This window comes from Embiotoca jacksoni, unplaced genomic scaffold (genome assembly GCF_022577435.1).
Source record: "Embiotoca jacksoni isolate LCO1_2020_lvr unplaced genomic scaffold, fEmbJac1.0.p SCAF_2, whole genome shotgun sequence".
Lineage (NCBI taxonomy): Eukaryota > Metazoa > Chordata > Actinopteri > Embiotocidae > Embiotoca > Embiotoca jacksoni.
Window position 1 is genome coordinate 12,989,110 of NW_027185340.1, and position 20,808 is coordinate 13,009,917.

At 43.1% G+C, this 20,808-nt stretch overlaps 1 protein-coding gene across 1 annotated transcript; it reads right to left on the reverse strand.

Annotated features, from left to right (window-relative positions):
* Positions 1-2,261: 2,261 nt before the first annotated feature.
* On the reverse strand, positions 2,262-20,053 carry LOC138201271 (matrix-remodeling-associated protein 5-like). The gene is made up of 13 exons (XM_069154621.1): positions 20,018-20,053; positions 19,757-19,939; positions 18,923-19,148; positions 18,578-18,707; positions 16,923-17,164; positions 16,151-16,302; positions 11,821-15,407; positions 10,547-10,688; positions 9,663-9,798; positions 8,184-9,371; positions 7,841-8,048; positions 6,269-6,487; positions 2,262-6,033 (listed from the first exon to the last, which is right to left on the reverse strand). The coding sequence occupies exons 3-13, from the start codon at positions 19,114-19,116 to the stop codon at positions 3,859-3,861; spliced, it is 8,373 nt and encodes a 2,790-aa protein (XP_069010722.1). The 5' UTR covers positions 19,117-19,148; positions 19,757-19,939; positions 20,018-20,053; the 3' UTR covers positions 2,262-3,858.
* Positions 20,054-20,808: the final 755 nt, after the last annotated feature.

Below are 20,808 nucleotides of genomic sequence, written 5' to 3' on the forward strand. Positions count from 1 at the left end.
GAGTCCTGTGCATGTATTAGTTTTCTTTTCTATTGTTCCATTATATGATATCACAAGTAATAATATTACCATTAATACAGTAAGTGGCTGGGCTTATGCACTGCTGCTGGACTGTAGATTATTAGCATTAAAGGCTTGGGGCACTTGTGATCGTCAAATGTAATTGAAGTTAATTTGCTTCATTACTTTAATATGGCACATGACGAACACTGAGAGACAGTTTTGATAAAGCTGTGTAATATAGATGCTTTGTTAATATGATAAAAGTGACAAGACAATAGTGCTCTTGTCAATAAAGTCATGCTATTGTCATATATTTACAAACAGTTCAGTCCATCCAAGAGCACTGTACCCATTCTGTACTGTTGTCATGGGAGAGGAGGCTAAAGCCAAAGTAAAACAGATGCAAAATAAAATGCCTTTGTGATTGCATGAAAAAAGGGCATTAGCAATATATATTTGCTAAAATGGATCACAAACAGGAAACCATAAAAATTGATGGGCCACAATGGATGGAAATTCTCCAACATTACAATGGAGATAATTCAAAACATGAGAAGCCTCCACAGAAAACAACTGGCTTCATCAAAAATGGAGCACAAAGCACAGCCCTAATGCTGCTTCATTTCCCTCTAGATGCACAACTTAAACTAAACTGGCCAAATCACTGGGTGGTGCACAGCAATGATTCTAATTAGCAGTGTCTTTGATCTGTGAACAACTCACATCAATAAGCTGCAGCTCTGCAGTCCTGGAAATAGTTATACTTTTTTTTTTTTTTAATTTTATTTTTTTTACATTTAAGTTATTCACCAACTCTCAGTCTCTCAGGTTTGACTAACAGCATCACCCGGTTTAGACTGAATGTATTGATCACAGAGCATTTAGTCCAGAGCTAAAACCTTTTGGAACTTTTTAGCCCTGGATGAGCCAGTAGATTGTTAAGGAATCCTAAATTACTCGGCTCGTCTTGGCCTCGACGTTGGAAGTGGAGGTGACTTCACTGCACCAAAACCTTTTTCCTTTTTTAAATAGAGACTTTCAATGATTTTCATTTCTGTCTTTCATTTTTCCCTTCAACATAAAGAATGTATGCTTTCATTGCCGAGTTATGCGAGTGTCAAAAATGAAAAACCTGTCTCCTCATGTAAGCATCACATATTGCATGTCAGGAATTCTGATGCACATGCGTGCGCACGTCGACCTGGTTCACTAGCAAGTGAAGTCAAATTAGGCAAGCGGATGGTTCAAGGCAATGTCACAAAAGCTTAAGACTTGATTTCTTTTCAAAACCTCCCTCTAAGCCAGCTAGGTGCCCGAGAGAGAGCGAGAAAAACGACACCTGCAGATCTGGGAGGTGCCTTTTAGTCTGCAGAGTAAAAGCACACTTCTAAAAAGTGTCCTAATGTTCATTGCTTCGTGCTCCAGTTGAGCTAACTGCAGGAGCCTATTTTACTTTTTTTCATTTGGCCGTTATACAAGCATGAATAGCGAGCCCTCATTCAGAAATGCTCTTTCATTTAAGTATTCTACAAATATTTGCACATTCAAATTTTCCCATATGATTTGGCACTTAATTCAAAACAAAAATTTAGAAGTGCTTCACAACTGGGAAAAGTGAATATTTATGTTTATCTATTTGTACCTGTAGTCAGATTTGGTTTTGAAGTAGACAAGGCATCTTGTTGCACAAACATGGTGAATATAGTAGTGTGTAAGAAAAGGGTCTAAAAGTTGTAAATTTACTGTATGCAGGGTGTGATGGCTCTGTTGACAGCTCAGGTGTTTTTGTGTCTTTGCTTCGCAGAGGTTCTTAGCTGGACGTCCCTCATTGCAAACCTTCGGTATGTATAGCTGCCATGATTTGCTTTAAAAAAAACAAAAAGTAGCCAAAGTAGTTCACCATTACGTCACACTGCTCCTGCAGATATTGTCGTGATTAATTTAAAGGATTAATATTTACTGCACTCAGTGTAAACACCAGGTGTGAGCTCATGCAGGGAGGAGCGTGGAGTTGCTCCGCAGGCTGCTGTGAGTTTTATTGCGTTTCCCGGGGAGAGCAGGATGATGTCATCAACATGTCTCATCTACAGTTAAGACCCCATTTCCTGGTCTGACAGCTGAGCTAGGGATAAGGAGTTTCTGTTTTCATAATATACCCAAGGAAAAGTTTCCTCCCGCGCTCTCTCGCCCTCCCACAAGGTGTTTTCTTTTCTCACTGACTCTCCGCACAAAAACACTCGCTGTTGACATTTCATGGAGTAAACATTTTCCGTTCTCTTCCATTTTTATTTACAGTATAAAATGAAGCTGTTACAAGTATGTCGAGGATTCCTCAATGGCTTGTGAGACATCAAACACGCATAATAATAGTTCAGAATTTCCTCCTGATGACAAAAAAACAGGTGTATCACAACAGTCTTTACAAGACAAATAATTTAAGGACACGATGAAAACATTAAAAAGCAGAGTATGGAAACATATATTTATATATATATATATATATATATATATATAATCATGAACTGCTTGCTTTGTGCACAAAATCAGAGCGGGCTCTTGAAACACACATTTATACAATCTTAAATATCAAAGGAATCACGAAGAACATTCTTCAAAGAACTGGCTGTTGTGTTTGTACGAATAATTTGTGCTAGATCTCATTCTCCCCCCTGTTGCTGTAAGAATGTGAGAAACAGTCAGTGGTACAAGATACTGTCAGTCACAAGATTACTAAAAAGGTTCTGAAGTCCTAAAGAGGCCATAATAAGAAGTACTCTATCATCACAATAGTTTGCAATTTCATGTGACACGTGAGAGTACAATACAAATAATGCTGCCCTCTTAAGTTACTGTATGCTACATATGCAAAGTAAATAAGGTAAATGCCAACATGACATTTAAATCCAAGTGTGTTTTTTGTCCTAATTTGCAACATTTCCTTTATAAAAAATATGCTTTATACACATCAGATCAAACAGAATAATGTTACTGTATGTGACATCAAACTGAATTCTGTATGTGACTGCAGAGAATTGTAAATCAAAAATAACTTCACTGTGCAAGAGTGTGTGGTCTGTTTGATTTTCAGTGACTCAATGATACACTGTATTTTATATTACACTAGTTCAGTGCAAATGTCTGGTAAAGTAATAAAGCCAAGTAAAGCATCATTGTTTAGGTTTTTGGTTTTGTATTATTGAGTGTAGCAGTCATTAAAACTGCAACTGTGCAAAGAGGAAGAGTGATTTTTCAGTCCTTCACATGAGGGTTACAATCTTAAAAAGTTTCAGCGTTTTTTTACATAAATACTCATATTGAAGTCCTGTTTTTGGATTGTCACGGTTCATTTTGTCCTCCCTACATTTTAACACAAGGTAGGGATAAAAAGACAATTTTGCTGGGAAAAAATATTGCAGTTATCTGTGTTCCCTCAAAATACCCAAGGGTCTCTATAAATATGGGCACGTTTGCTGCATTTATGAAAGGATTTCCAAATGGCTTTTAAGCCAAAGAGACAGGCAGCAAGGAACAAAAGGTTAAATCTGTAGCACCACCTGGAGAAAACTATACATTTGTTTATGCAGAGAAAAATGCACGAAAACTCAATCTGCAGACAATCGCTCAGCTCCTAATACAAAAAATACAGTATTGACAACAAAGTCACACATTAGAAATACATACATGACACATATGCTGTATGTTAGTAGTGTCCTTTCTGAGATTCAGCAGTATCTCCAGCACAGAGCTTTGCAGTTGCTTTGGGCATGAGGGACACGTAGTGTTAACGGAAGAAGAGGTCAAACAAATGGTGGAGTCTGTGTCTCCATCGCATGTGTGTGTGTTTGCTTCATCCCATTATATTACGTGTAGGTAGGTTGCCTTGGTGTCCACTCCTATTACATTTTTGGCAGTGCATCTGTAAAATCCTGTATCCCTACTTGTCGGGTTTTGTATGACCAAGGAGCCCTGAGGACTGAGATAGTGGTTGCCATAAATACGAGGCTGACCCATCACCCTCAGCTGTGTCAGGTCTGGTGTTTCCCAGGTAACAGTCGCGCGGGGTGTTGCTATGGTGAGGCAGGGCAGCTCCACGGCAACCCCGGGTCGCGTGTAGGTCACAGGGGAGGGGCCTGTTGTAATGCGTGGAGGGTAGGCGATCACAATGACGGGAACTGTGATGATTGAAACTGAGGAGTCGTAACTGGTGGATCTGCAGGTGTAAGTGCCTCGGTCGAACACGGAGGCCTGTTGCACTGTTAGTGTTCCATCTCCTTGGACTAAGTAATGGCCTGAGTCGCCACTCTCACCCATGGACAGCACTTTGCCGCTGGGCGTGGTCCAAGAGAGAGAACCCTGACGGTATCCAGGGGTTTGAGACGCAGGGCAAGTCAGGCGAAGGGTCTCTCCATTGATGATGCTCACCAGAGGGGCCGTTCTAGTGCTCACTGCTGGCGCTGAGACACGGCCACCAGAGGCTGGAGGAACAATTGGACGAGATGTGGCAGGCACACTCAAGCCCCCGTGCAGAGGCTTTTGAGTATTTGGGACTCTTGGATGAAGCACAGGCGAACCTGGCCTTGAGTTGGAGGACTGGGCTGAATCCAGTACGTCTCTTGAGTGAGGCCCCTCAGTGGAACCAGCACTCTTCTGCAGAGGTCTTTCCACTGAAGGACCCCTGTGTGGATATCTGGTCTCCTCCTTTGGCTCTAAGACCTCCAGATCCACCCGCATCGTCACCTCTCCTCTCTCACTTCTCACTACGCATACCAAGGTCCCACTGTCACTCAACCGCACGCCCCGCAGCACCAACGAGCCATTTCGGTGCACCGTCAGTCGGCTGCCATAGTAAGGAGCTGGCAACATGCCGTTACCGGGCAGTAACCAGACCAGACGGGGAGGAGGGGAACCTTGGGAGGGGCATGGTAAAATAACAGTTTGGCCTTTAACTGCTCGCTGCTTCACTGTCGTCATCACACCCACAGCAGTGTTGGTAAAGTTATTAACACCTGCATTACTACTTGAGCCACCACTGCTTCTTCTGCTGCCACTGGTCCCTCCTGGACTGGTGCTCCCACTAAAACCATTTCCTCTGGGTGTGCTGGTACCAGCTCCAGTATTAGAGGCACTGCTGCTAAAGCCACCAACATTTCTTGAAATACCACCTAACCTGCCATGATCTCTACCAGTGTTAGCATCATTTCCAGCCCTCCCTGCAGTGACTTCATTATTATTAGTCCCAGGATTCCTTTCAACACTATCTACTCTAACTGTGCCTTGACTGTTACCCACAATATTACTACTACTAGTCATAATATTGGGTCCATTTCTGTTTATTCCAATATTATCAGCTTTAATGCCAATATTCCTTGACCCGCCCACCCCAACACTGATTACGCTTCTACCAAGCTGTGTTGTAATTCCACTGGCAGGCCTGTTAAATCCATGTTGACTGTCACTCCTAGAGGCAGGATTAGAGCCACTGGTGGCTAAATTAATGCCTATGTTTGGTACAGTGTTTCTTATCCTGCCATTACTGCTGCTGTTATTGCTGCCCAGCTTGTTTGTGATTCCACTGGTAAATCCAGACCGGATGATCTCTCCGTCATTAGTGTTGTCCCCCGATCTAATGCCATAACTGCTGCCAGGCCCACTGTTAGCGCTCCAACCTCCTCCTCCCACCTGGCCACTCAGTCCACGGGTAGAAGCCTCCACCTCCAGGCCCACCACCATGCTCTTTCCCCCGGCTGAGTTGCTCGATCGGCACGTATAGTTTCCGGTGTCTATCTTTTGGGCCGTACGGACCTCTAGAGTTCCACCTGAAACCACCACGACCCGTTCAGAATAATAACCAGATCCCAAACTTCGTGGAATGACACGATTTGCTGGAGAGAACCACGTCACTGTCGGGGCAGGATCTCCTTTGGCCTGGCAGGGAATTGTTGCAGTTGCTCCCAGACGTACTTTGACGACATGGTAGCTTCTGTCATCGGTGAAGGTTGGAGCAGATGTCATCATAACCTTTACTTTGACCTTGAAGTAACGAATAGATTATGACATCACTTAACAGTTTTTGTTGCTAATTTTTGGACTTAAAAAAACAAATTATTGTGACAAAGCCAATGAACTGAACTCACAATAGATCAGTTGTTTTTGTGAAGGTGTAATTAAAATAGTAAAAAAAAAGTAGTAAGTAGTAGTAACAATTTTTTTGTGATTGATCAGAGAAATGTCTGAAGTTTTCTTCAGGAAGAAATGTTTTCCTTACCTTCATGGTGTCTTGACCGCCTTGATTCTCAGCGTAACACGTATACTCCCCTTCTTCTCCCATACTAACTGCTGGAACCAGTAAGGTCCCATTGTCAAACACAGTCAGTTGTCGTGCTCGCCCTCTTTCTTCCCCCTGCAACACACTGTTCACCATGGTTCCATCTGGTAGGCTCCAACGTACAGCTGGGTCAGGCAGTCCTGATGCCTGGCAGTCCACCTGCAGAGGATCAGTGTTTCAGTGACGCTACCATTCAAAGGTTTTTTCGATTGGAATGTAAGTTGTAAGAACTGTTGATGAATAACAGCTTCTCTTGTTATTTTCTTCTCAGTAATGCAGACTTTCTGTGGCTATATGTGGGCTCTTAAAAAGGGAAATTCACTGCATAAAACCCATTTAACCAACCAGATATTTAAAAACACTCAAAAGACACCATTCAAATGCTTATAAATGCTTAAATTTAAAGTTTGAAATTAAAAAAGTTAGAAATTGAATAAAAAAATGACTATTTTCATTGAGCCTTTTAATAGTGATGTGCCCAGTTCTATCCCCTGAAGGCCATGTCGATGCAGGTCTTTGTTACTTTTTGAGTGAAAAAACATAAAATGAAGCTCTTTTCAAACACAAAATTAATTTAAAAAAAACCATTTAGAAGCTTGAACTTTGGGACCCCAAATATATCACTGCCTCAAGATAAAATAACGCACAAAAAACTCAGCAGTGGGGGTGTAAAAGACGGGCGGACTATTGGGATACAGAAAACTTACAATGACCTTCCCCTCACAGATTTGGGACATTTCCAACAGCATGAGATACTGTATACTATAACTTTTCAGTATGATAAATCTTAGCAGGGTGAAACTGAGTATTTATTTGGAATAACGCAATTCATTCCATAAACAACCAAAATTCCAAGACAATTGGAGTCATCCATTATTTTAACCAACAGCCCACTGGGCAGAAATTCACCAGGTTCTGCCTGCACATCAGGCTGAATCCAAAGCGTGTACGCAAGTAAAAGTGTACATCTTAAGAATAGACAATCGATGTGGGTATCTTATGCGACAGGACAGTGAGGGAAAACCCATATGTGTGTTAGTGAGCTTGACACAGGTCTCGTAAAGCTAAAGAGACATAAAGTTGATTATAAAAATTGTTCGTTCCAGTCAGATAAGTATTTGTTAACTTTGCTAGCCGCAACAAGTAACAAGCTAGTGTACTCGCCACTGTCTGGAATTGAATATAATGATACCCCTTAAAGTGAAATAAAAGGGGTGCACATGACTCGTTTATTCCATGTACTAATACATCTATTAATAAGTTAATTGTTAGTTCATTGTAGCCATTAATTACCAAAGTATTCTGTGTGGCCCATAAGCCCCCAAAGATTTTCCTATTTGGACTGCTAGCTATTAAAGTTGAATAGTCCTAATCTATATAAATTGAGTGAACAAGACCAATTGGCATTAAAATGACTTACCTAATAACTGATGATGTTACCTGAAGAAACATTTTTGATTAGGAGCAAAGGAGACTTGTAAGTATAATTCCCATATTTTTTATTCTGCTCACCTTCAGCGGTTTGCCAAATGACACCATCTGATTGAGTGGTTGCTTCGGCTCGATCTTGGCAGGCTTGGTAGCCACGGTGACACGCAGGAGGCGGTAGTCATCTGCGACTTTGTTGCGCGCAATGCACAGGTAGTCTCCAGCATCCTTCTCTGTCACTGCCTCGACTGACAGGGTGCCATTTGGATGCACCTTCAGACGTCGGTCAAAACTTTAATCCAGATAGAGACACAAAAATACGTAAAAATCACAGAAAGGTAGACATTTGAATTCGTTGCCAACACAATCACCACAATATATAAAGATACAACACACAGAATTTGTAACCCACCCACATCCCCTGTACCTGAAGTGCATGTCCACTAGCTTCCTGCTGGGGGTCCTCCAGATAATGATGGGTGCCGGGTTGCCAATTACAGAGCAGTGAAGCTGCAAAATCCCCCCATAGTGGACATTAAAAATGGAGGGGGATGTAGAGACAATACGGGCTTTACTGAAAGGGGAGACAGGCAAAGGATGCAAAACAGCTGAGGCTCTTCTGTCAGTGGGGAGAGAAGAAGTAACTCTTCTGTTGTTTATACTGGGTGAGACTTGTGTTTTATTTATCGTTGCAGTGGAGGGTGGGGAAAGAGAGGAAACATTCTTTTTTTTTATGTTGGTGTAGTGTGTGGGGGCGGCAGTGACAGTTTTATTTATTTTTGTCGGTGAGTTAGAGGAATTATGTTGGTGAGAAGAGGTTGGGGTGAGCGACAAGGTCCTGGGTCTATCAGAGGGAGATGAAGGGGAGAATTTAGCAGAGCTGAATGGGTCTGAGGGTTTGTTAGGGATGATCGAAGTTCTGTCTTTATCTAGTAAAGATGAAGAAGAGGGTTTTTGTGTAGCAACTACTTTCCTCCTTTCATTTCCTCTTTCTTCCTCTGCTCCCCCTTCAATTTCTACCTTCACCGTCCTCTTATTAGCCCCCACAGCATTACTTGCAGTGCACTCATAGCTTCCTGAGTCCTTTGGCCCAACTTTTCGAATATGCAGTGTCCCGTTGGGCAAGACAAAGAGGTTGCCATGGAGAAACTGAGATGGACGAACAAGGGTCCCATCTGGGATACGCCAGCGCAGGGTTGGTGGTGGGGCACCTCGGGCAGAGCAGTGAGCATAAACAGGCCTCCCTGGAGACAAGAGCAGGTGTTCCTCTCTGGGTTGCTGTATCACCGGGGGCAACGAGGACACGTGTACGCGCACAGAGGCACTGGCGGCACCTGCTGAGTTGGAGGCCACACAGCGATAGACTCCTCGATCACTCGGTAAAGTTACTGAGATGTGAAGTGTTCCATTTGTGTCCATTCTGATTCGACTGCTGGAGGAGCCAGCAGAGGTCAGGACAGTACGATCGGGCAGAACCCAGGAGAGCAGAGGGGTGGGGATACCATCCGCCTGGCACTCCAAGCGCACTTCTCCGCCCTGATGAATGGTGGCTTCTCTGTAACTCGCCAGCTGCATACGAGGCGGGCGGGTCCAGACTTCCAGGGTAGTTAGCAACCTGTCATGAAGAAGCAGAGCAAACGCATACTCAATACAGAAACACATCGGTAAAATTCAAGTTATTAAAATATTTTAAATAGAAATATGCAGGTCATATGATATATTTTTGATATATCGGTTTGTAATTGTGTTTGCAAGCACATAAAAAGTAGGCATAATATTAGCACAAGATGCATATATATGATACTCAATATTTAAATCATCTTATTTTGGGCGTCGCCTGGTCATTATAAGTGAATGGTGTGCTGCATAGCGCATTAATATGCATAACCGGTATCAGTAGCCTCACCTGTCACGACCCAGGAAGCTGTGCGCGCTGCAAATGTATGTGCCCCCGTCCTGCAGCTGAACATTCTGGATAACGAGGGTGCCATTTGGCAAGACCTCAAAACGCTGAGCCCTGGAGTGGATTGACATCACCGCTCCTGAGAGACAGACAGGAGAGAGCGAGAGACAGCAGCCGTGAGTGGACAGAGCGAAGAAAACAGAGACAAATTGGGAAAGAAAGTTCGAGAATGAGACACAGAGACAGAGACGGCATGGAGACGGAGAGAGAAGCAGTAACAGTAGCAAACTGAATGGCACAGTGTGAAGTAAAATCAGTGATGCAGTGCACCAAATGTTCCATTACTAGCTTTCAATGTCTTTTCCACATGGCAAGCTAGAGAAAAGTCTATTGTGTGCATGCCAGTGTGTAATGTTGGGTGTTAATGTTTTTTTTGTTTTTTTCATCACAGTAAAATGTGTTCATTTTACATAAATGTGTTTAGTCACAGTAAATACTGGAGCTGAGATTAATTTCCTTTCGAGTCAATGACTTCAGAATGTAGATACAAACCATTATTTATTCTGCTCTAAAGGCACGGTCTGCATAGTTTTGCCACGCAAATAACACATATGCAGTATACACATATCTAATATACTTAAAGATGGTAAATTAGCTTTTCTGTTTTCCAACATTATTGAAAATATAGGCTTTGAGTCTTTCCCAAGAAACCAGTTTAAGTGCTCTGGATATTTGCTTTTTTTACGTCAGGCCATGAACCACAATGTAATTTGAAGATATAGCTTTTTGTTCTGATTTATATCCTAATGCACTTAAGTGTGTTTTTGTTTATAATGCATCCATGTGTACATATATTCTCAAATATATCTATGTTGCACTGTGCGTACCTGTGGCAACCTTGGTCCATGTGATGGAGGGTTTTGGCTCCCCTTGAGCTTCACAGTCCAGCCTGGCAGTGCTCTCTGCTGGGAACGACACTGTTCTGATGTGTGGATCTGCAATCCTTGGTCTGGATCTCACAATTGGAGCCTATGCAAAAGATTTTAAAAACATATTATACTGGGAAAATGACATTATGGAAAATAGATTTATTGACTTATTAAAAAATAGTCATAACGAGAAGACATCTGTGAGTGGGGCTCCACTAATGAACATTTTTCAACTTGCAAAGCTGCAGAATTGTGCAGTTTTTAGAGTTTTAATTTTTAAACTAAATACCAGGCACCAACGAAAGTGCATCACAATCATAGTGAGAACTGTCTAATAGCAAATAAAACGATGCAATTCTCTCCACAATGCAATCCACAGATCATCTGATCAAGTGCTTTCTGTGCAAAACAACATCCCACCCAAATGAAACAACAGACAGAGTCATGGAGGAAAGGATGAAGGATTCAGACTATAATAAGAGAGTAACACCTGACATATACTGGCAGTAATATGTAAATATCTCAGTAATACTTTTTGCAAAAAGTTTTGAATCGCTTTTTTATAAATAGTGAAAACTTGTAAGCAGTATTGTGGAATGACATTGGAAGTTGCTGCGATCCCAGATTTAGAAAGACTCATTGGTGGTGGCCCTAGAGACTCGGTCCACTGGGGCTTGCCAAAAGAACTTTGGAAATTAATTAACGATTGATTATTTGAAATCCCTCAGGATTAGGCTCTCAAAACACATAATGTTGTTGATTATGGGACATGTGTTTTTCATCTCTTCTTCAGATCTGATAGAACTCTGGAAAATCCATGAAATTGGAATATTGTCATAAACATGTGGATAAAGATTAGACCGTTTTCACTTCAATTGTGCATTTTCTGTTAAGCTATTGCCCCGAGGGTTTGCACAGTTGCTACAGCGTGTGTGTGTTGTTATTTTCTGGGTCAGCACTCACTTGGAAAAGAAATGTTAAATTGAGTTCAACATACTGTATATGAACTGCAAACTACATTTAAAATTGAAGTCAAAGAAATCACTAAATGATTAAATTACGAAATGATTAAAAGGGGGAAAAATGGGGAAATATTAAACATTAACAAATTGCCCTGTCTTGGTTCTTACTGTTGCTGTACTGTATCATATGTGCTTGCTTTAGGACCCATTGTTGGGTAACACTCTCTTTAAATTAGAAATATGATATTATTTGAATTGCTTTGGACTTACCCCAGGAGCTGCAGGGAGCGAGGGGTCAGAGGACCATTTGGACCTGCTGTTGTGTGAATCTGGAATTGAATTAGCTCCGGGGTTCTTCCAGTTAGTAAGGGGTCGACTTTGGTCTGGAGCACCAGAAACAGGCCTCCATCTGGGGTCAACTAGACCAGGGCTTGGCCTCTCTCTGGATAACACTTTGGTGCTTGTTGATGTCCTTGTTGTGGTAGTACTGGAAAGTGTTGTAGGCGTAGCTGTTCTTGTAGTAGTTGGAGACGTTTTGGCCGAAATGGTAGTTGGAGTGATTGTAGTTGGAGTAGTAGTTGTAGAAGTAGTAGTAGGAGGAGTAGTAAATGGGGGGTTTCGTGTTCTGGGGATATCATTGATTGAGATTGTTGTACTACTACTAGTAGTGCTAGTATCAGTAGCGCTACTTACAGTAAAGGTAATGGGGCTAATTGTGGTGGTAGAAGTTCCAGTTGTAGGAATATTTGTGGGAGTAGTAGATGTCAGAATAGGAGTTGGGGTCGTGGTAGTAGAGGTAGGAGTAGTTGTAGTGTGTCTCGTCGTGCTAGATGTTGGAATAACAACAGTAGTTGTCGTAGGCATAGAAGTACTTGCAGTCATAGGAGTAACTGTAGTTGTTGTGGGAAGTGAGTCCTCAGCAGTCAAAGCAGAGGACGAACTTATAGTGCTGCCAGCATAACCAGAAGGATGATCTCTCTTGAGAGTGCTTGGAGTTGTTAAGGGTTTTGCAGTAGCAGTGGCGGTTATAGCTGCACTGGATACTGAGGAAACGGTGGAGGAGTGAACGGTTGAAGAGTGGGACTCGTGTTGTACACCAAAGTAATTCCTCTCTAGGTCTTCGCTGTGTTTGCTTGGGGGTCTATCAACATGTTTGCTTGAGGCTGTTTGTGTTTCTGTGGGTGTCTGTATGCCGTGTGTGAAGCTCCCGGTGTGTGTGTCTGTCATATGTGCTTCTGAAATCACAACGTTAGAGTGAGTGGGTGCTGGTGTGCTGAAAAGAGTGGACTCTTCAGTGTCTGGTATTGTGGCTGAGTGAGTCATCATGCCTGTGTGTGTGTTTGTAGGCGAGCGGGAGGGGGAGGGGGGAGTCGGCAAGGGTGAAGCAGATTTGGACATGGAGATACCAAGAGTGTTGGAGTCAGGTGGAGACGCGGGATTCGGAGACACTCCATGTCTAGCCGTCTTTATATGGTCACTCGTTGTCAACAAAATAGCTGGAGATGTGGCTGTTGACACCAGCGACAACATATCAATCTGATCCGTGGTAGTGTCAGGTGTCACAGTATGTGACCTTGGGTTCGCAGGGTCAGGGAGAGGTTGGGCTGGGGTCAAAGGTCGACCCCTGGGCCTGTTGATGATTCGTCTTCGCTGTCCAATCCTCCTGCGTGAGTTCCAAGGGCTCTGAGGCCGTGAGTTGGGAACCAAATTAGGGACAAGTCCCTGTCGAGGATTCTGAGGCCCGGTTCTGGTTGTGTTGAGGTTTGCTCGTCGTGCGTCTCCTTCCACTGGTTCAGGGACAATTTCATTTGTTCCGGACGTTGATTTAGATGTGACTGGTACTTGCTGTGTCACTGGTTTTGCTGCTGTCTCTGTTTGTGGACCTGCTTTCTCTGTCTGTGTGTGTGTCTCTGTCTCACTCTCTACATCTATCGCTTTTTCTGTTGACTTCTCTGTGCCTTTCTCTGTCTTTGTGTCCGTGTTTGTCTGTGTTTGTGCATGAACAGTTTCAGTGGGCTGTTCCTCTTGGAGAACTGAATCATCAACCGTTGACCCTTCCGTTTCTGCTTCCACCCCTGCTCCCTGAGCTCCAGCTCGTTCTGTATCATCATCATCATGTTCCTCAAGTCCTCTGGTGTCTGTATCTTTGCCTCCTTGGACTGGTTCAGCTGTGGGCTTTGCTGTTGTGATGGGTTGGCTGTTGTTAGTCTTTTGACGTATCTTAGCCAGGAGGTCAGCCCATTTCTGAGGGTCTATCCTTTGTTTGTTTGTTGTCACTCTGTGTCTGTTCTCAAAGCGGTTTCTTCTCTGGTCAGTGGATGAAACAGGCCCTCCACCTCTTCTCAGGGGGCCTTCTCTCACAGGACCACGCCTTCGTGGGTTTCCAATTGAAAAATGTCTGTTCAGATTTGGTTGGCGAGATATCAGACGCTTTCTATTGCCAACAAGAGTTCTCTCTTGTTCTTCTTTCTCTCCATCTCCCGATCCTTCGTCCACTTGACGTAATAACGGCGCTCGTATCTTGGTTGACCGGCCAGCGGCTGACTGTGGCCCTTTGGGAAATCTCCCAATAGCGGGGATGTGTTGTGAATTTAATATCAGCTGCATGGACAGAGAATCCCTACCGTACTGGTTGACTGCAATGCAGCGATAGTGACCAGCGTCCCTCAGAGAGGGGCTAGGCAGAGAGAGACTCCCATTTGATTCTATAGAGAGTGCACCTGAAATTGCTAAACCCCGCCATATAACATTTCCATCAGGCAAAATCCAGCTCATGTAAGGTTCTGGTGAACCAGATATCCTGCAGGACAGACTGACATGTTCCCCAACTTTTCTAGTGACAGGAGGTCCCACTTGCTCCCCTGAAAGTGGAACAGAGGACTCCTCCACTGCCAGTCGCACCGGGAGAGCATCCACATCCCTTCCAGCCCAGGCAACACAGTAGTATATCCCAGCATCTGAGAGCCGTACTTTTTGTAAAAGCAAACCAGAAGCTGAGGCCCGGAGCCTACCATCTAGGCTTCTGGAGGGGGAGATGAGCTTGGATCCATCTGAGAGAATCCACTGTACTTTTGGGTTGACAGAACTGAGAAGAGGGCAGGATAGCTCCACTTTACTGCCTGCTACTGCTGACAGTGCTGTGGTAGTATGATTAGTCGAGATTAGCACCCATGGGTGAGAAGCCAGAGAGGCTGTTGAGAGATGAAAGGTAGGATCGGGACGAACAGAAACTCTCGTTGAGTATATAAGCTGAACTTTATGTCCATTAGACTGCGCTCTGTTCAGCTGAATGCTAATGGCTGGCTGTAGTAACCATTGTGGTCTGGCTTTAAGAGAAGCTCTGACTCCAGTGTGGTAATACCCATCTGTCTCTGCCGCCTGCCTGTAGCGGAAGGCCAACGCCGGGGCTTTGCTCAGCATGATCTCCCTCTCGAGGCGAACAGCAGTCTCACTGTAGTAAGCCAGAATCCTCCAAAGTTTCTCATAGTCCTGCCTCTCCACGGGGCACTCCAGGGAGAGCGACAGAGCGAGTGGGAGAGGAGAGGAGGATGTCTGGGAGAGATCTGGAGGAGGAGCAATATCCTGGGAGTCGGACGAGTGAGTGATGTTGCAGCTCAGATCAACACTGTTCCCTTGCTGGTCTGATAGACCCAGAGAGGCAATGCCTAAAGGCTCTCTGAAGGCCTCACTTGATTGGATTTCACTGAGTTCTGTCTCCAAAGGTGTTTTTTTTCCTCTTTCCCAGATGACGGGTGAAGTGCACGACAGGGCAGTCTGCTCAAGCAAGCCCTGGCCTTCAAGAGAATTGGGCAAAGCACAGACTGGACACTGAGGGCCACTGGGGCATTTCATTAGGCCTAATTGAAGGAGAGAGACAGAACAATTTAGACTTAAGAGGCAATCTTGCCACCGTCTGTGGCAGATCAGCAGTGTATAAATAACATCGTAGAAACTATACAACTATATTAGTGCACATTTCAGCTGTTTGCACATAGTAGAGTCATTTATTAGTCATGCCAGCTCATTTTAAGAATCCATTACACTTTATATCTCTTACTAATTAGGTATGGTTACTTCATGTAGTCATGAATAATAAATATGCATCACTTTATTATTACACGGCAATGATTAGCCTATATTTCAGCTGCCACACATCAGTGCTGTCATCACGGATTAGTCATGGCAGGTTAAGTCTGGCATATCAATGAGACACATTTCACAATGCAGCACGTTTCTTTACATCTCTGTAACAGCGTCATGGAAGAGATGGGAGAAAAGGACTATGAACATGTGACAAAAAGCAGTTGGAGAGTAGTGGCCAAAGGTATCGAGATAACAAAACCAGATGTATTAAATAGGAAGTTTACCCCATATCTCATTTCATCTGGATGGATATGATAGTCCTTAGTCTCTGTTTATAGATTAGAATTATCAACAGATAAACCCATTCCCCATGTTCCCTCTCACTACATCTTCCTCTCTATCTCTTCTCCTTAGTCAATCAAGAAATTTCCATGTTGCATAAACCAATAACTGAAAACTCTAAAAGTCATGTGCATGTGGGAGACAAAACAAATAATTTTTCAGAGATGATAGTCACCTGGATGAGCCAGAGCCCAAGTGAGAAACCAGTTCATCCTACAGTCACAACTCCATGGATTAGCCTGCAGCACAAGAGTCTCCAGCAGAGGTGCTGTTGCTAAAGTGTCTTTGGGCAGAGTGGTTAGACTGTTGTTGGAGAGGTCGAGGTGTCTGAAGGAGGGAAAGATAGACCCAAGAAAAAAAATTAACCTGAGAAGGGGAGGAGAGGATACAGAGGTTGAATCAAAGTCAAAGGGAATTGATGGGAAAGAGAACGGTTACAGGTTAGAGATAAGAAAATAATCCATCATTTTTACAGTTTTCATCAGCACCTTCCTGGCCTCACCCACATTATATGAGTGGATAAGAAAATGGATGAAGAGATGCTGCAACAGTTTTATGGTTTGAGATTTATTCGGCTAAATGCTAATAATCAGTGATGGAAATGTTCCCTTTTTTTTTTTTATAAAGCTATTAGTTTCTTTGAAGATGCAGTCAAATGTCCCATTACTACCAGAACTGTGCAGCAATGTTTTGCTATTATTTGTTCCCAAATCAACCCATTTCTTCTCTGATTTTGACTGTCACGACTGCATAGATCAGCAGATTTATGATCAAATGGCCCATTTTTTGTTGAGGAACTATAAATTTAGTTGACTGTTTTTATTTAAGTCGACATTCCTTTGGTGTCCTCGCCGTCAGCACCACAAAAAGGCTAAATCTGATGACTTTTGAAATCAGACTTCCCTAACACTGATTATTACATGATGTGCTTATGTGTAAAAGCCCACCTGAGTGTTGAAAAGTAATAAGTATTCAGTAGAGACAGTGTGCACAGAGTCTGAGGGTGTAGCTGATGCAGCCTGTTCCCCTGCAGACGGAGCAGCCTGAGGCTAGGCAGCTGGAGCAGGGCCCGGGGGTGAATGTGCTGGAGGAGGTTGTGATCCAAGTACAGGCGCAGCAGTGAGGTCAGGCCAGAGAAGGTCAGAGATGAAGAGATCTCTCTCATTTTGTTATAGCTTAGCTTCAGTATCTGTGGGGGTAGAGGAAGTGAGCAGATGAAATGAAAGATTAGAAGAACTGACATCAAGGCAGATTAAAAAAAAAAAAAAAAAAAGTCTATGCTACAGTCATAAATCTGTCACTGGACACCACATGCTTGTGAATTTAATTCATGTCACATGCAAAAATGGGAAAATTAGCCCACAGCAAATAAACAGACAATATATTCATGCTGTGAGTTGGACCAAAGCAGGGAAAACTAAGAGGATATTCTGGCACTAGGGGTCTACAGCTTTCTGAATATGGAATTTAGCCCTTTATCCCCAACAGGAGACTCTGAGGAATCAATTACTATTCCAGTCGTGTGTGAAGAACCCACCAAAAGTTTAAAAAGGCACACCATGAAAATCAGGTTGTGCAATTTTGTTTCTGTAAAGCTTTTGATAAATCTGCCCTCCAAGGAGGCTACCTAGAGCTCCTGCTACTGACATATCTAGCACGTGAAGATGTCAGCACAGGGAAATATGGATCCTATTATCACAGAGTGGCAAATATATCAGCATCTGCCTGGGAGATGAAGGGAACAATTGTTTGTTGAGTAATATCACTTCCCCTCGGACGGCTAACTCTGCCCTTAGGTTGCTGCTAAAATGTCCAGTGTGTTTCCTGTCACTGAACAGTGAAAAGAATGATGGCACATAAATTATGCATTGCAGAATTAGAAAAATGTGCTATAAATGTTAACAGAGTCGTGTTGACTGTTATATTAATTTCATAGCTTCACAGATCAAAGCTTTACTGTATGAATCCGTTTGTTAATCTTTCAGTACGACCGCCACATTTAGGCCCATTTATCCGTGTAGTGTCAGCTCCAAACCTTTTCAACAAATGCTATACGTCTTGATAATCCCTGCATTACTCATGTTATTAAAAACTGAAATCTTCTGACAAGCAGTTTAAATATTTTCATTGGTCACAGTTAAGAGAGCTGCACCGACTGTAAACTGCAAGTGCTGCTGTGTTTGAGTCAGTAGTCCTCCCTGCCTGAGGCTGGAGAGTGATGACAGGAAATTTGGACTTTTTCGCATCCTGCAAAAACCTTCATCTCCAAAGAGTCAAAGGTTAAAATATGAGAGGAGGTAGTGATTTATGTTCGTAATTAACAGAAGTAAATCTTGTAACTGATTGTTTGGTTTTGGTGAAGGACAGTTCGGGACCCTCAACACTGACTGCCGCTAGCTTCCTGAGAGACGAGAACTTCAAAACAAGAAGAATCCTCCGTACGATGACTTCCTATCTCCATGTCATACATTTTTTTTTTGTTCACTGTCAAGTCCACTGTTTTGGGTACGAATTAAATTCCCCATTTCTTCAATCATGTTCTGTAACATCAACATGGAGGGCCATGTAGTGCGTGTCGTTGGTGCTCTTCTTCCTTTTTTACCTGCAGTGACTTCATATCTCTGAACACTGCATCTGGAAGATGATGGAGGTCATTGCTGTGGAGCATCAGAAGCTCCGTCTTCTTTAGCCCAGCCAGAGACATGTCATGGAGCCTGCTGATGCTGTTGAACCTGCAGGGAGTACAGAAACAGCACTTTCAGCCTGAAACATCAATACGTAAACAAATATTTTTCCATGTCAGCTCATTACTGGTTTGACACTTAAATCCAGGCTCTGTAGGTGTGTTGCCAAGATCAATAAACTTTAGCTCAGAATCTTATTTGTGTCGGTGAATATGTGTGTGTGCATACTTGCATATTTTGCAAGCACGTGTGTGTTCCCATACCCGAAGTTAATGCGCCGTGTGTGTGAAGGCAGGCCAGGAGGTACAGTCAGCAGCGAACGGAAGGTGCAGTGGACTTCGTTGGCCTGGTAGCAGTTACAGCTCCTGGGACACGACTGCACCCGGGGCACCATAAGTGTCAGCACCAGGAGAGGCAGCAGTGCCGCCGGCACACACACACTTCGATACATCTTCATTCACAAGACGAGACGCTCCTCTGAGATTACTACTGCCAAAGAGAAAAAGGAAGTCAAGAATAATGCAGAGGAGCAAAATGCACTACAACAGTAGTCTCTCTCTCTCTTTCTTTTCCTCTCACAGCCCAATTTCAAGACAGACAGTTTCCTAAACAGCCCCAAACCAATAATTTGACTCAAAGGGCTTTGCCATCTGTACAACAAATGATACCCTCTTCCCTGACACCCACTCTGCAGCTATACTGGCACATTGCACCTGTATCAAATGTTAGACTTTCAATGTAACTACGCATGCGCATATCCGGGGGGGAGGGGGGGATTAGTTAAATGACATAAATAAAAGTCAAAAGCGCTACACGATTGAGTCTTTAAAATTGGAATAAACAGAACGTTAAATTACAGAAGAAACGTCCCTTCTCCCTCTCCCTCTCTCTCCCTCTCTCTCTCTGAGTCTCTCTCTCTATCTAATTTCACAGAAAAGCACTTAAACCATTGAAATTCATCAAACCAACTGTAGAGCCATCGCTGCGAGAGGCTTTTCAACTTCAGGTTGAAATTACAGTAATTTTCGCTCCGTAGCAACAATACTTCGAGATGAATAGATTTTTGTAATACATGGTCATGGTTAATAAAAGCATACCTTGAAATCCTTTGGTCCGGAGGAGTAAATTATTTCACGGAATTATTCATATTGCCCATTAAATGCCGATTTTCATCCAGTTGCACGGTTCGGGAAATTGTATGTGCACTTAACCAGTTTATTCATCCATCAGCTCCGACACTAGGAATAAAATCCCCCAAAAAGTTGTCACCTTAGATGTCACTGAGGAGAGAGAGGAAAACCCTGTAAAGTAGTAGCACTTTTGTCAACTCCACAAAACAAAACTTAAAAAGGAAATACCTTTAGTTACATCCAAGAGGTCTTCATGTTCGTCTCTGCAGAAGGAAAGTCGTGCCAGAAGCTGCAGGCGGACTATTTGCAAACGCGTCTGGCGCTGCGTGAATGTATGTGTGTGTGTGTGTGTGTGTGTGTGTGTGTGTGTGTGTGTGCGCGCGCGTGCGTGCGCGCGCGCGCGCGTCAGTGTGCAGGGCAGTGAATGTGTATTTGAGTTTAGGGAAGGGGACTGGACTGAAGTGAATAGTGACGCTCAGGCAGAAGGGTTTATCCAAGGAGGGGCTTTTTGGAAATCCAGAGGTAACAAGTTGCAGCGCTTTAGGCTGCTGCTCCTCTCAAATCCTTAAACTGTATGTAGGCCAGAGAAACGGACATCTTCATGATGAGCTACAGCTCATTTTTATCATCTGATCTTTATCAAACCCCTCTCATAACTTTTCTAAGAACTGCATCTGCTTGTTTTGTGACCTGATTTGGGGAGGGCTGCTGGCTTTCAGTTAAAAACTTAAATCCTATTTCTTACAAATATTTTTTTTCCCCTTTTTTTTTTTTTTTTTTTTTTTTTTTTTTGTTGTTGGGTTGAAGTTACAGCAGAGCCTCAATGATTCATTTGTAAACACAACATTTTTTTTCCCCATCCTCAAGAATGTTTTTTACATCTATTTCTATTCCATGTCTGTTTAATGTCATTCACTTTACTCAGTAGGACAATAAAGCACTTTAGGTTTAGGAGATTCTCATATGTAACATAAAGCATAGTCCCAGATAGTTCTTGTGAAATGTGTTAGGCCAACTAA

Excerpts from the sequence above, each read along its gene's own strand:
- LOC138201271 (XM_069154621.1), bottom strand. The coding sequence starts at position 19,116 with ATGAAGATGTATCGAAGTGTGTGTGTGCCGGCGGCACTGCTGCCTCTC. Across the intron at positions 18,708-18,922 it reads ACACGGCGCATTAACTTCGG|GTTCAACAGCATCAGCAGGC; the intron begins GTATGGGAACAC and ends TACTCCCTGCAG. Across the intron at positions 9,372-9,662 it reads AGCTTCCTGGGTCGTGACAG|GTTGCTAACTACCCTGGAAG; the intron begins GTGAGGCTACTG and ends TCTTCATGACAG.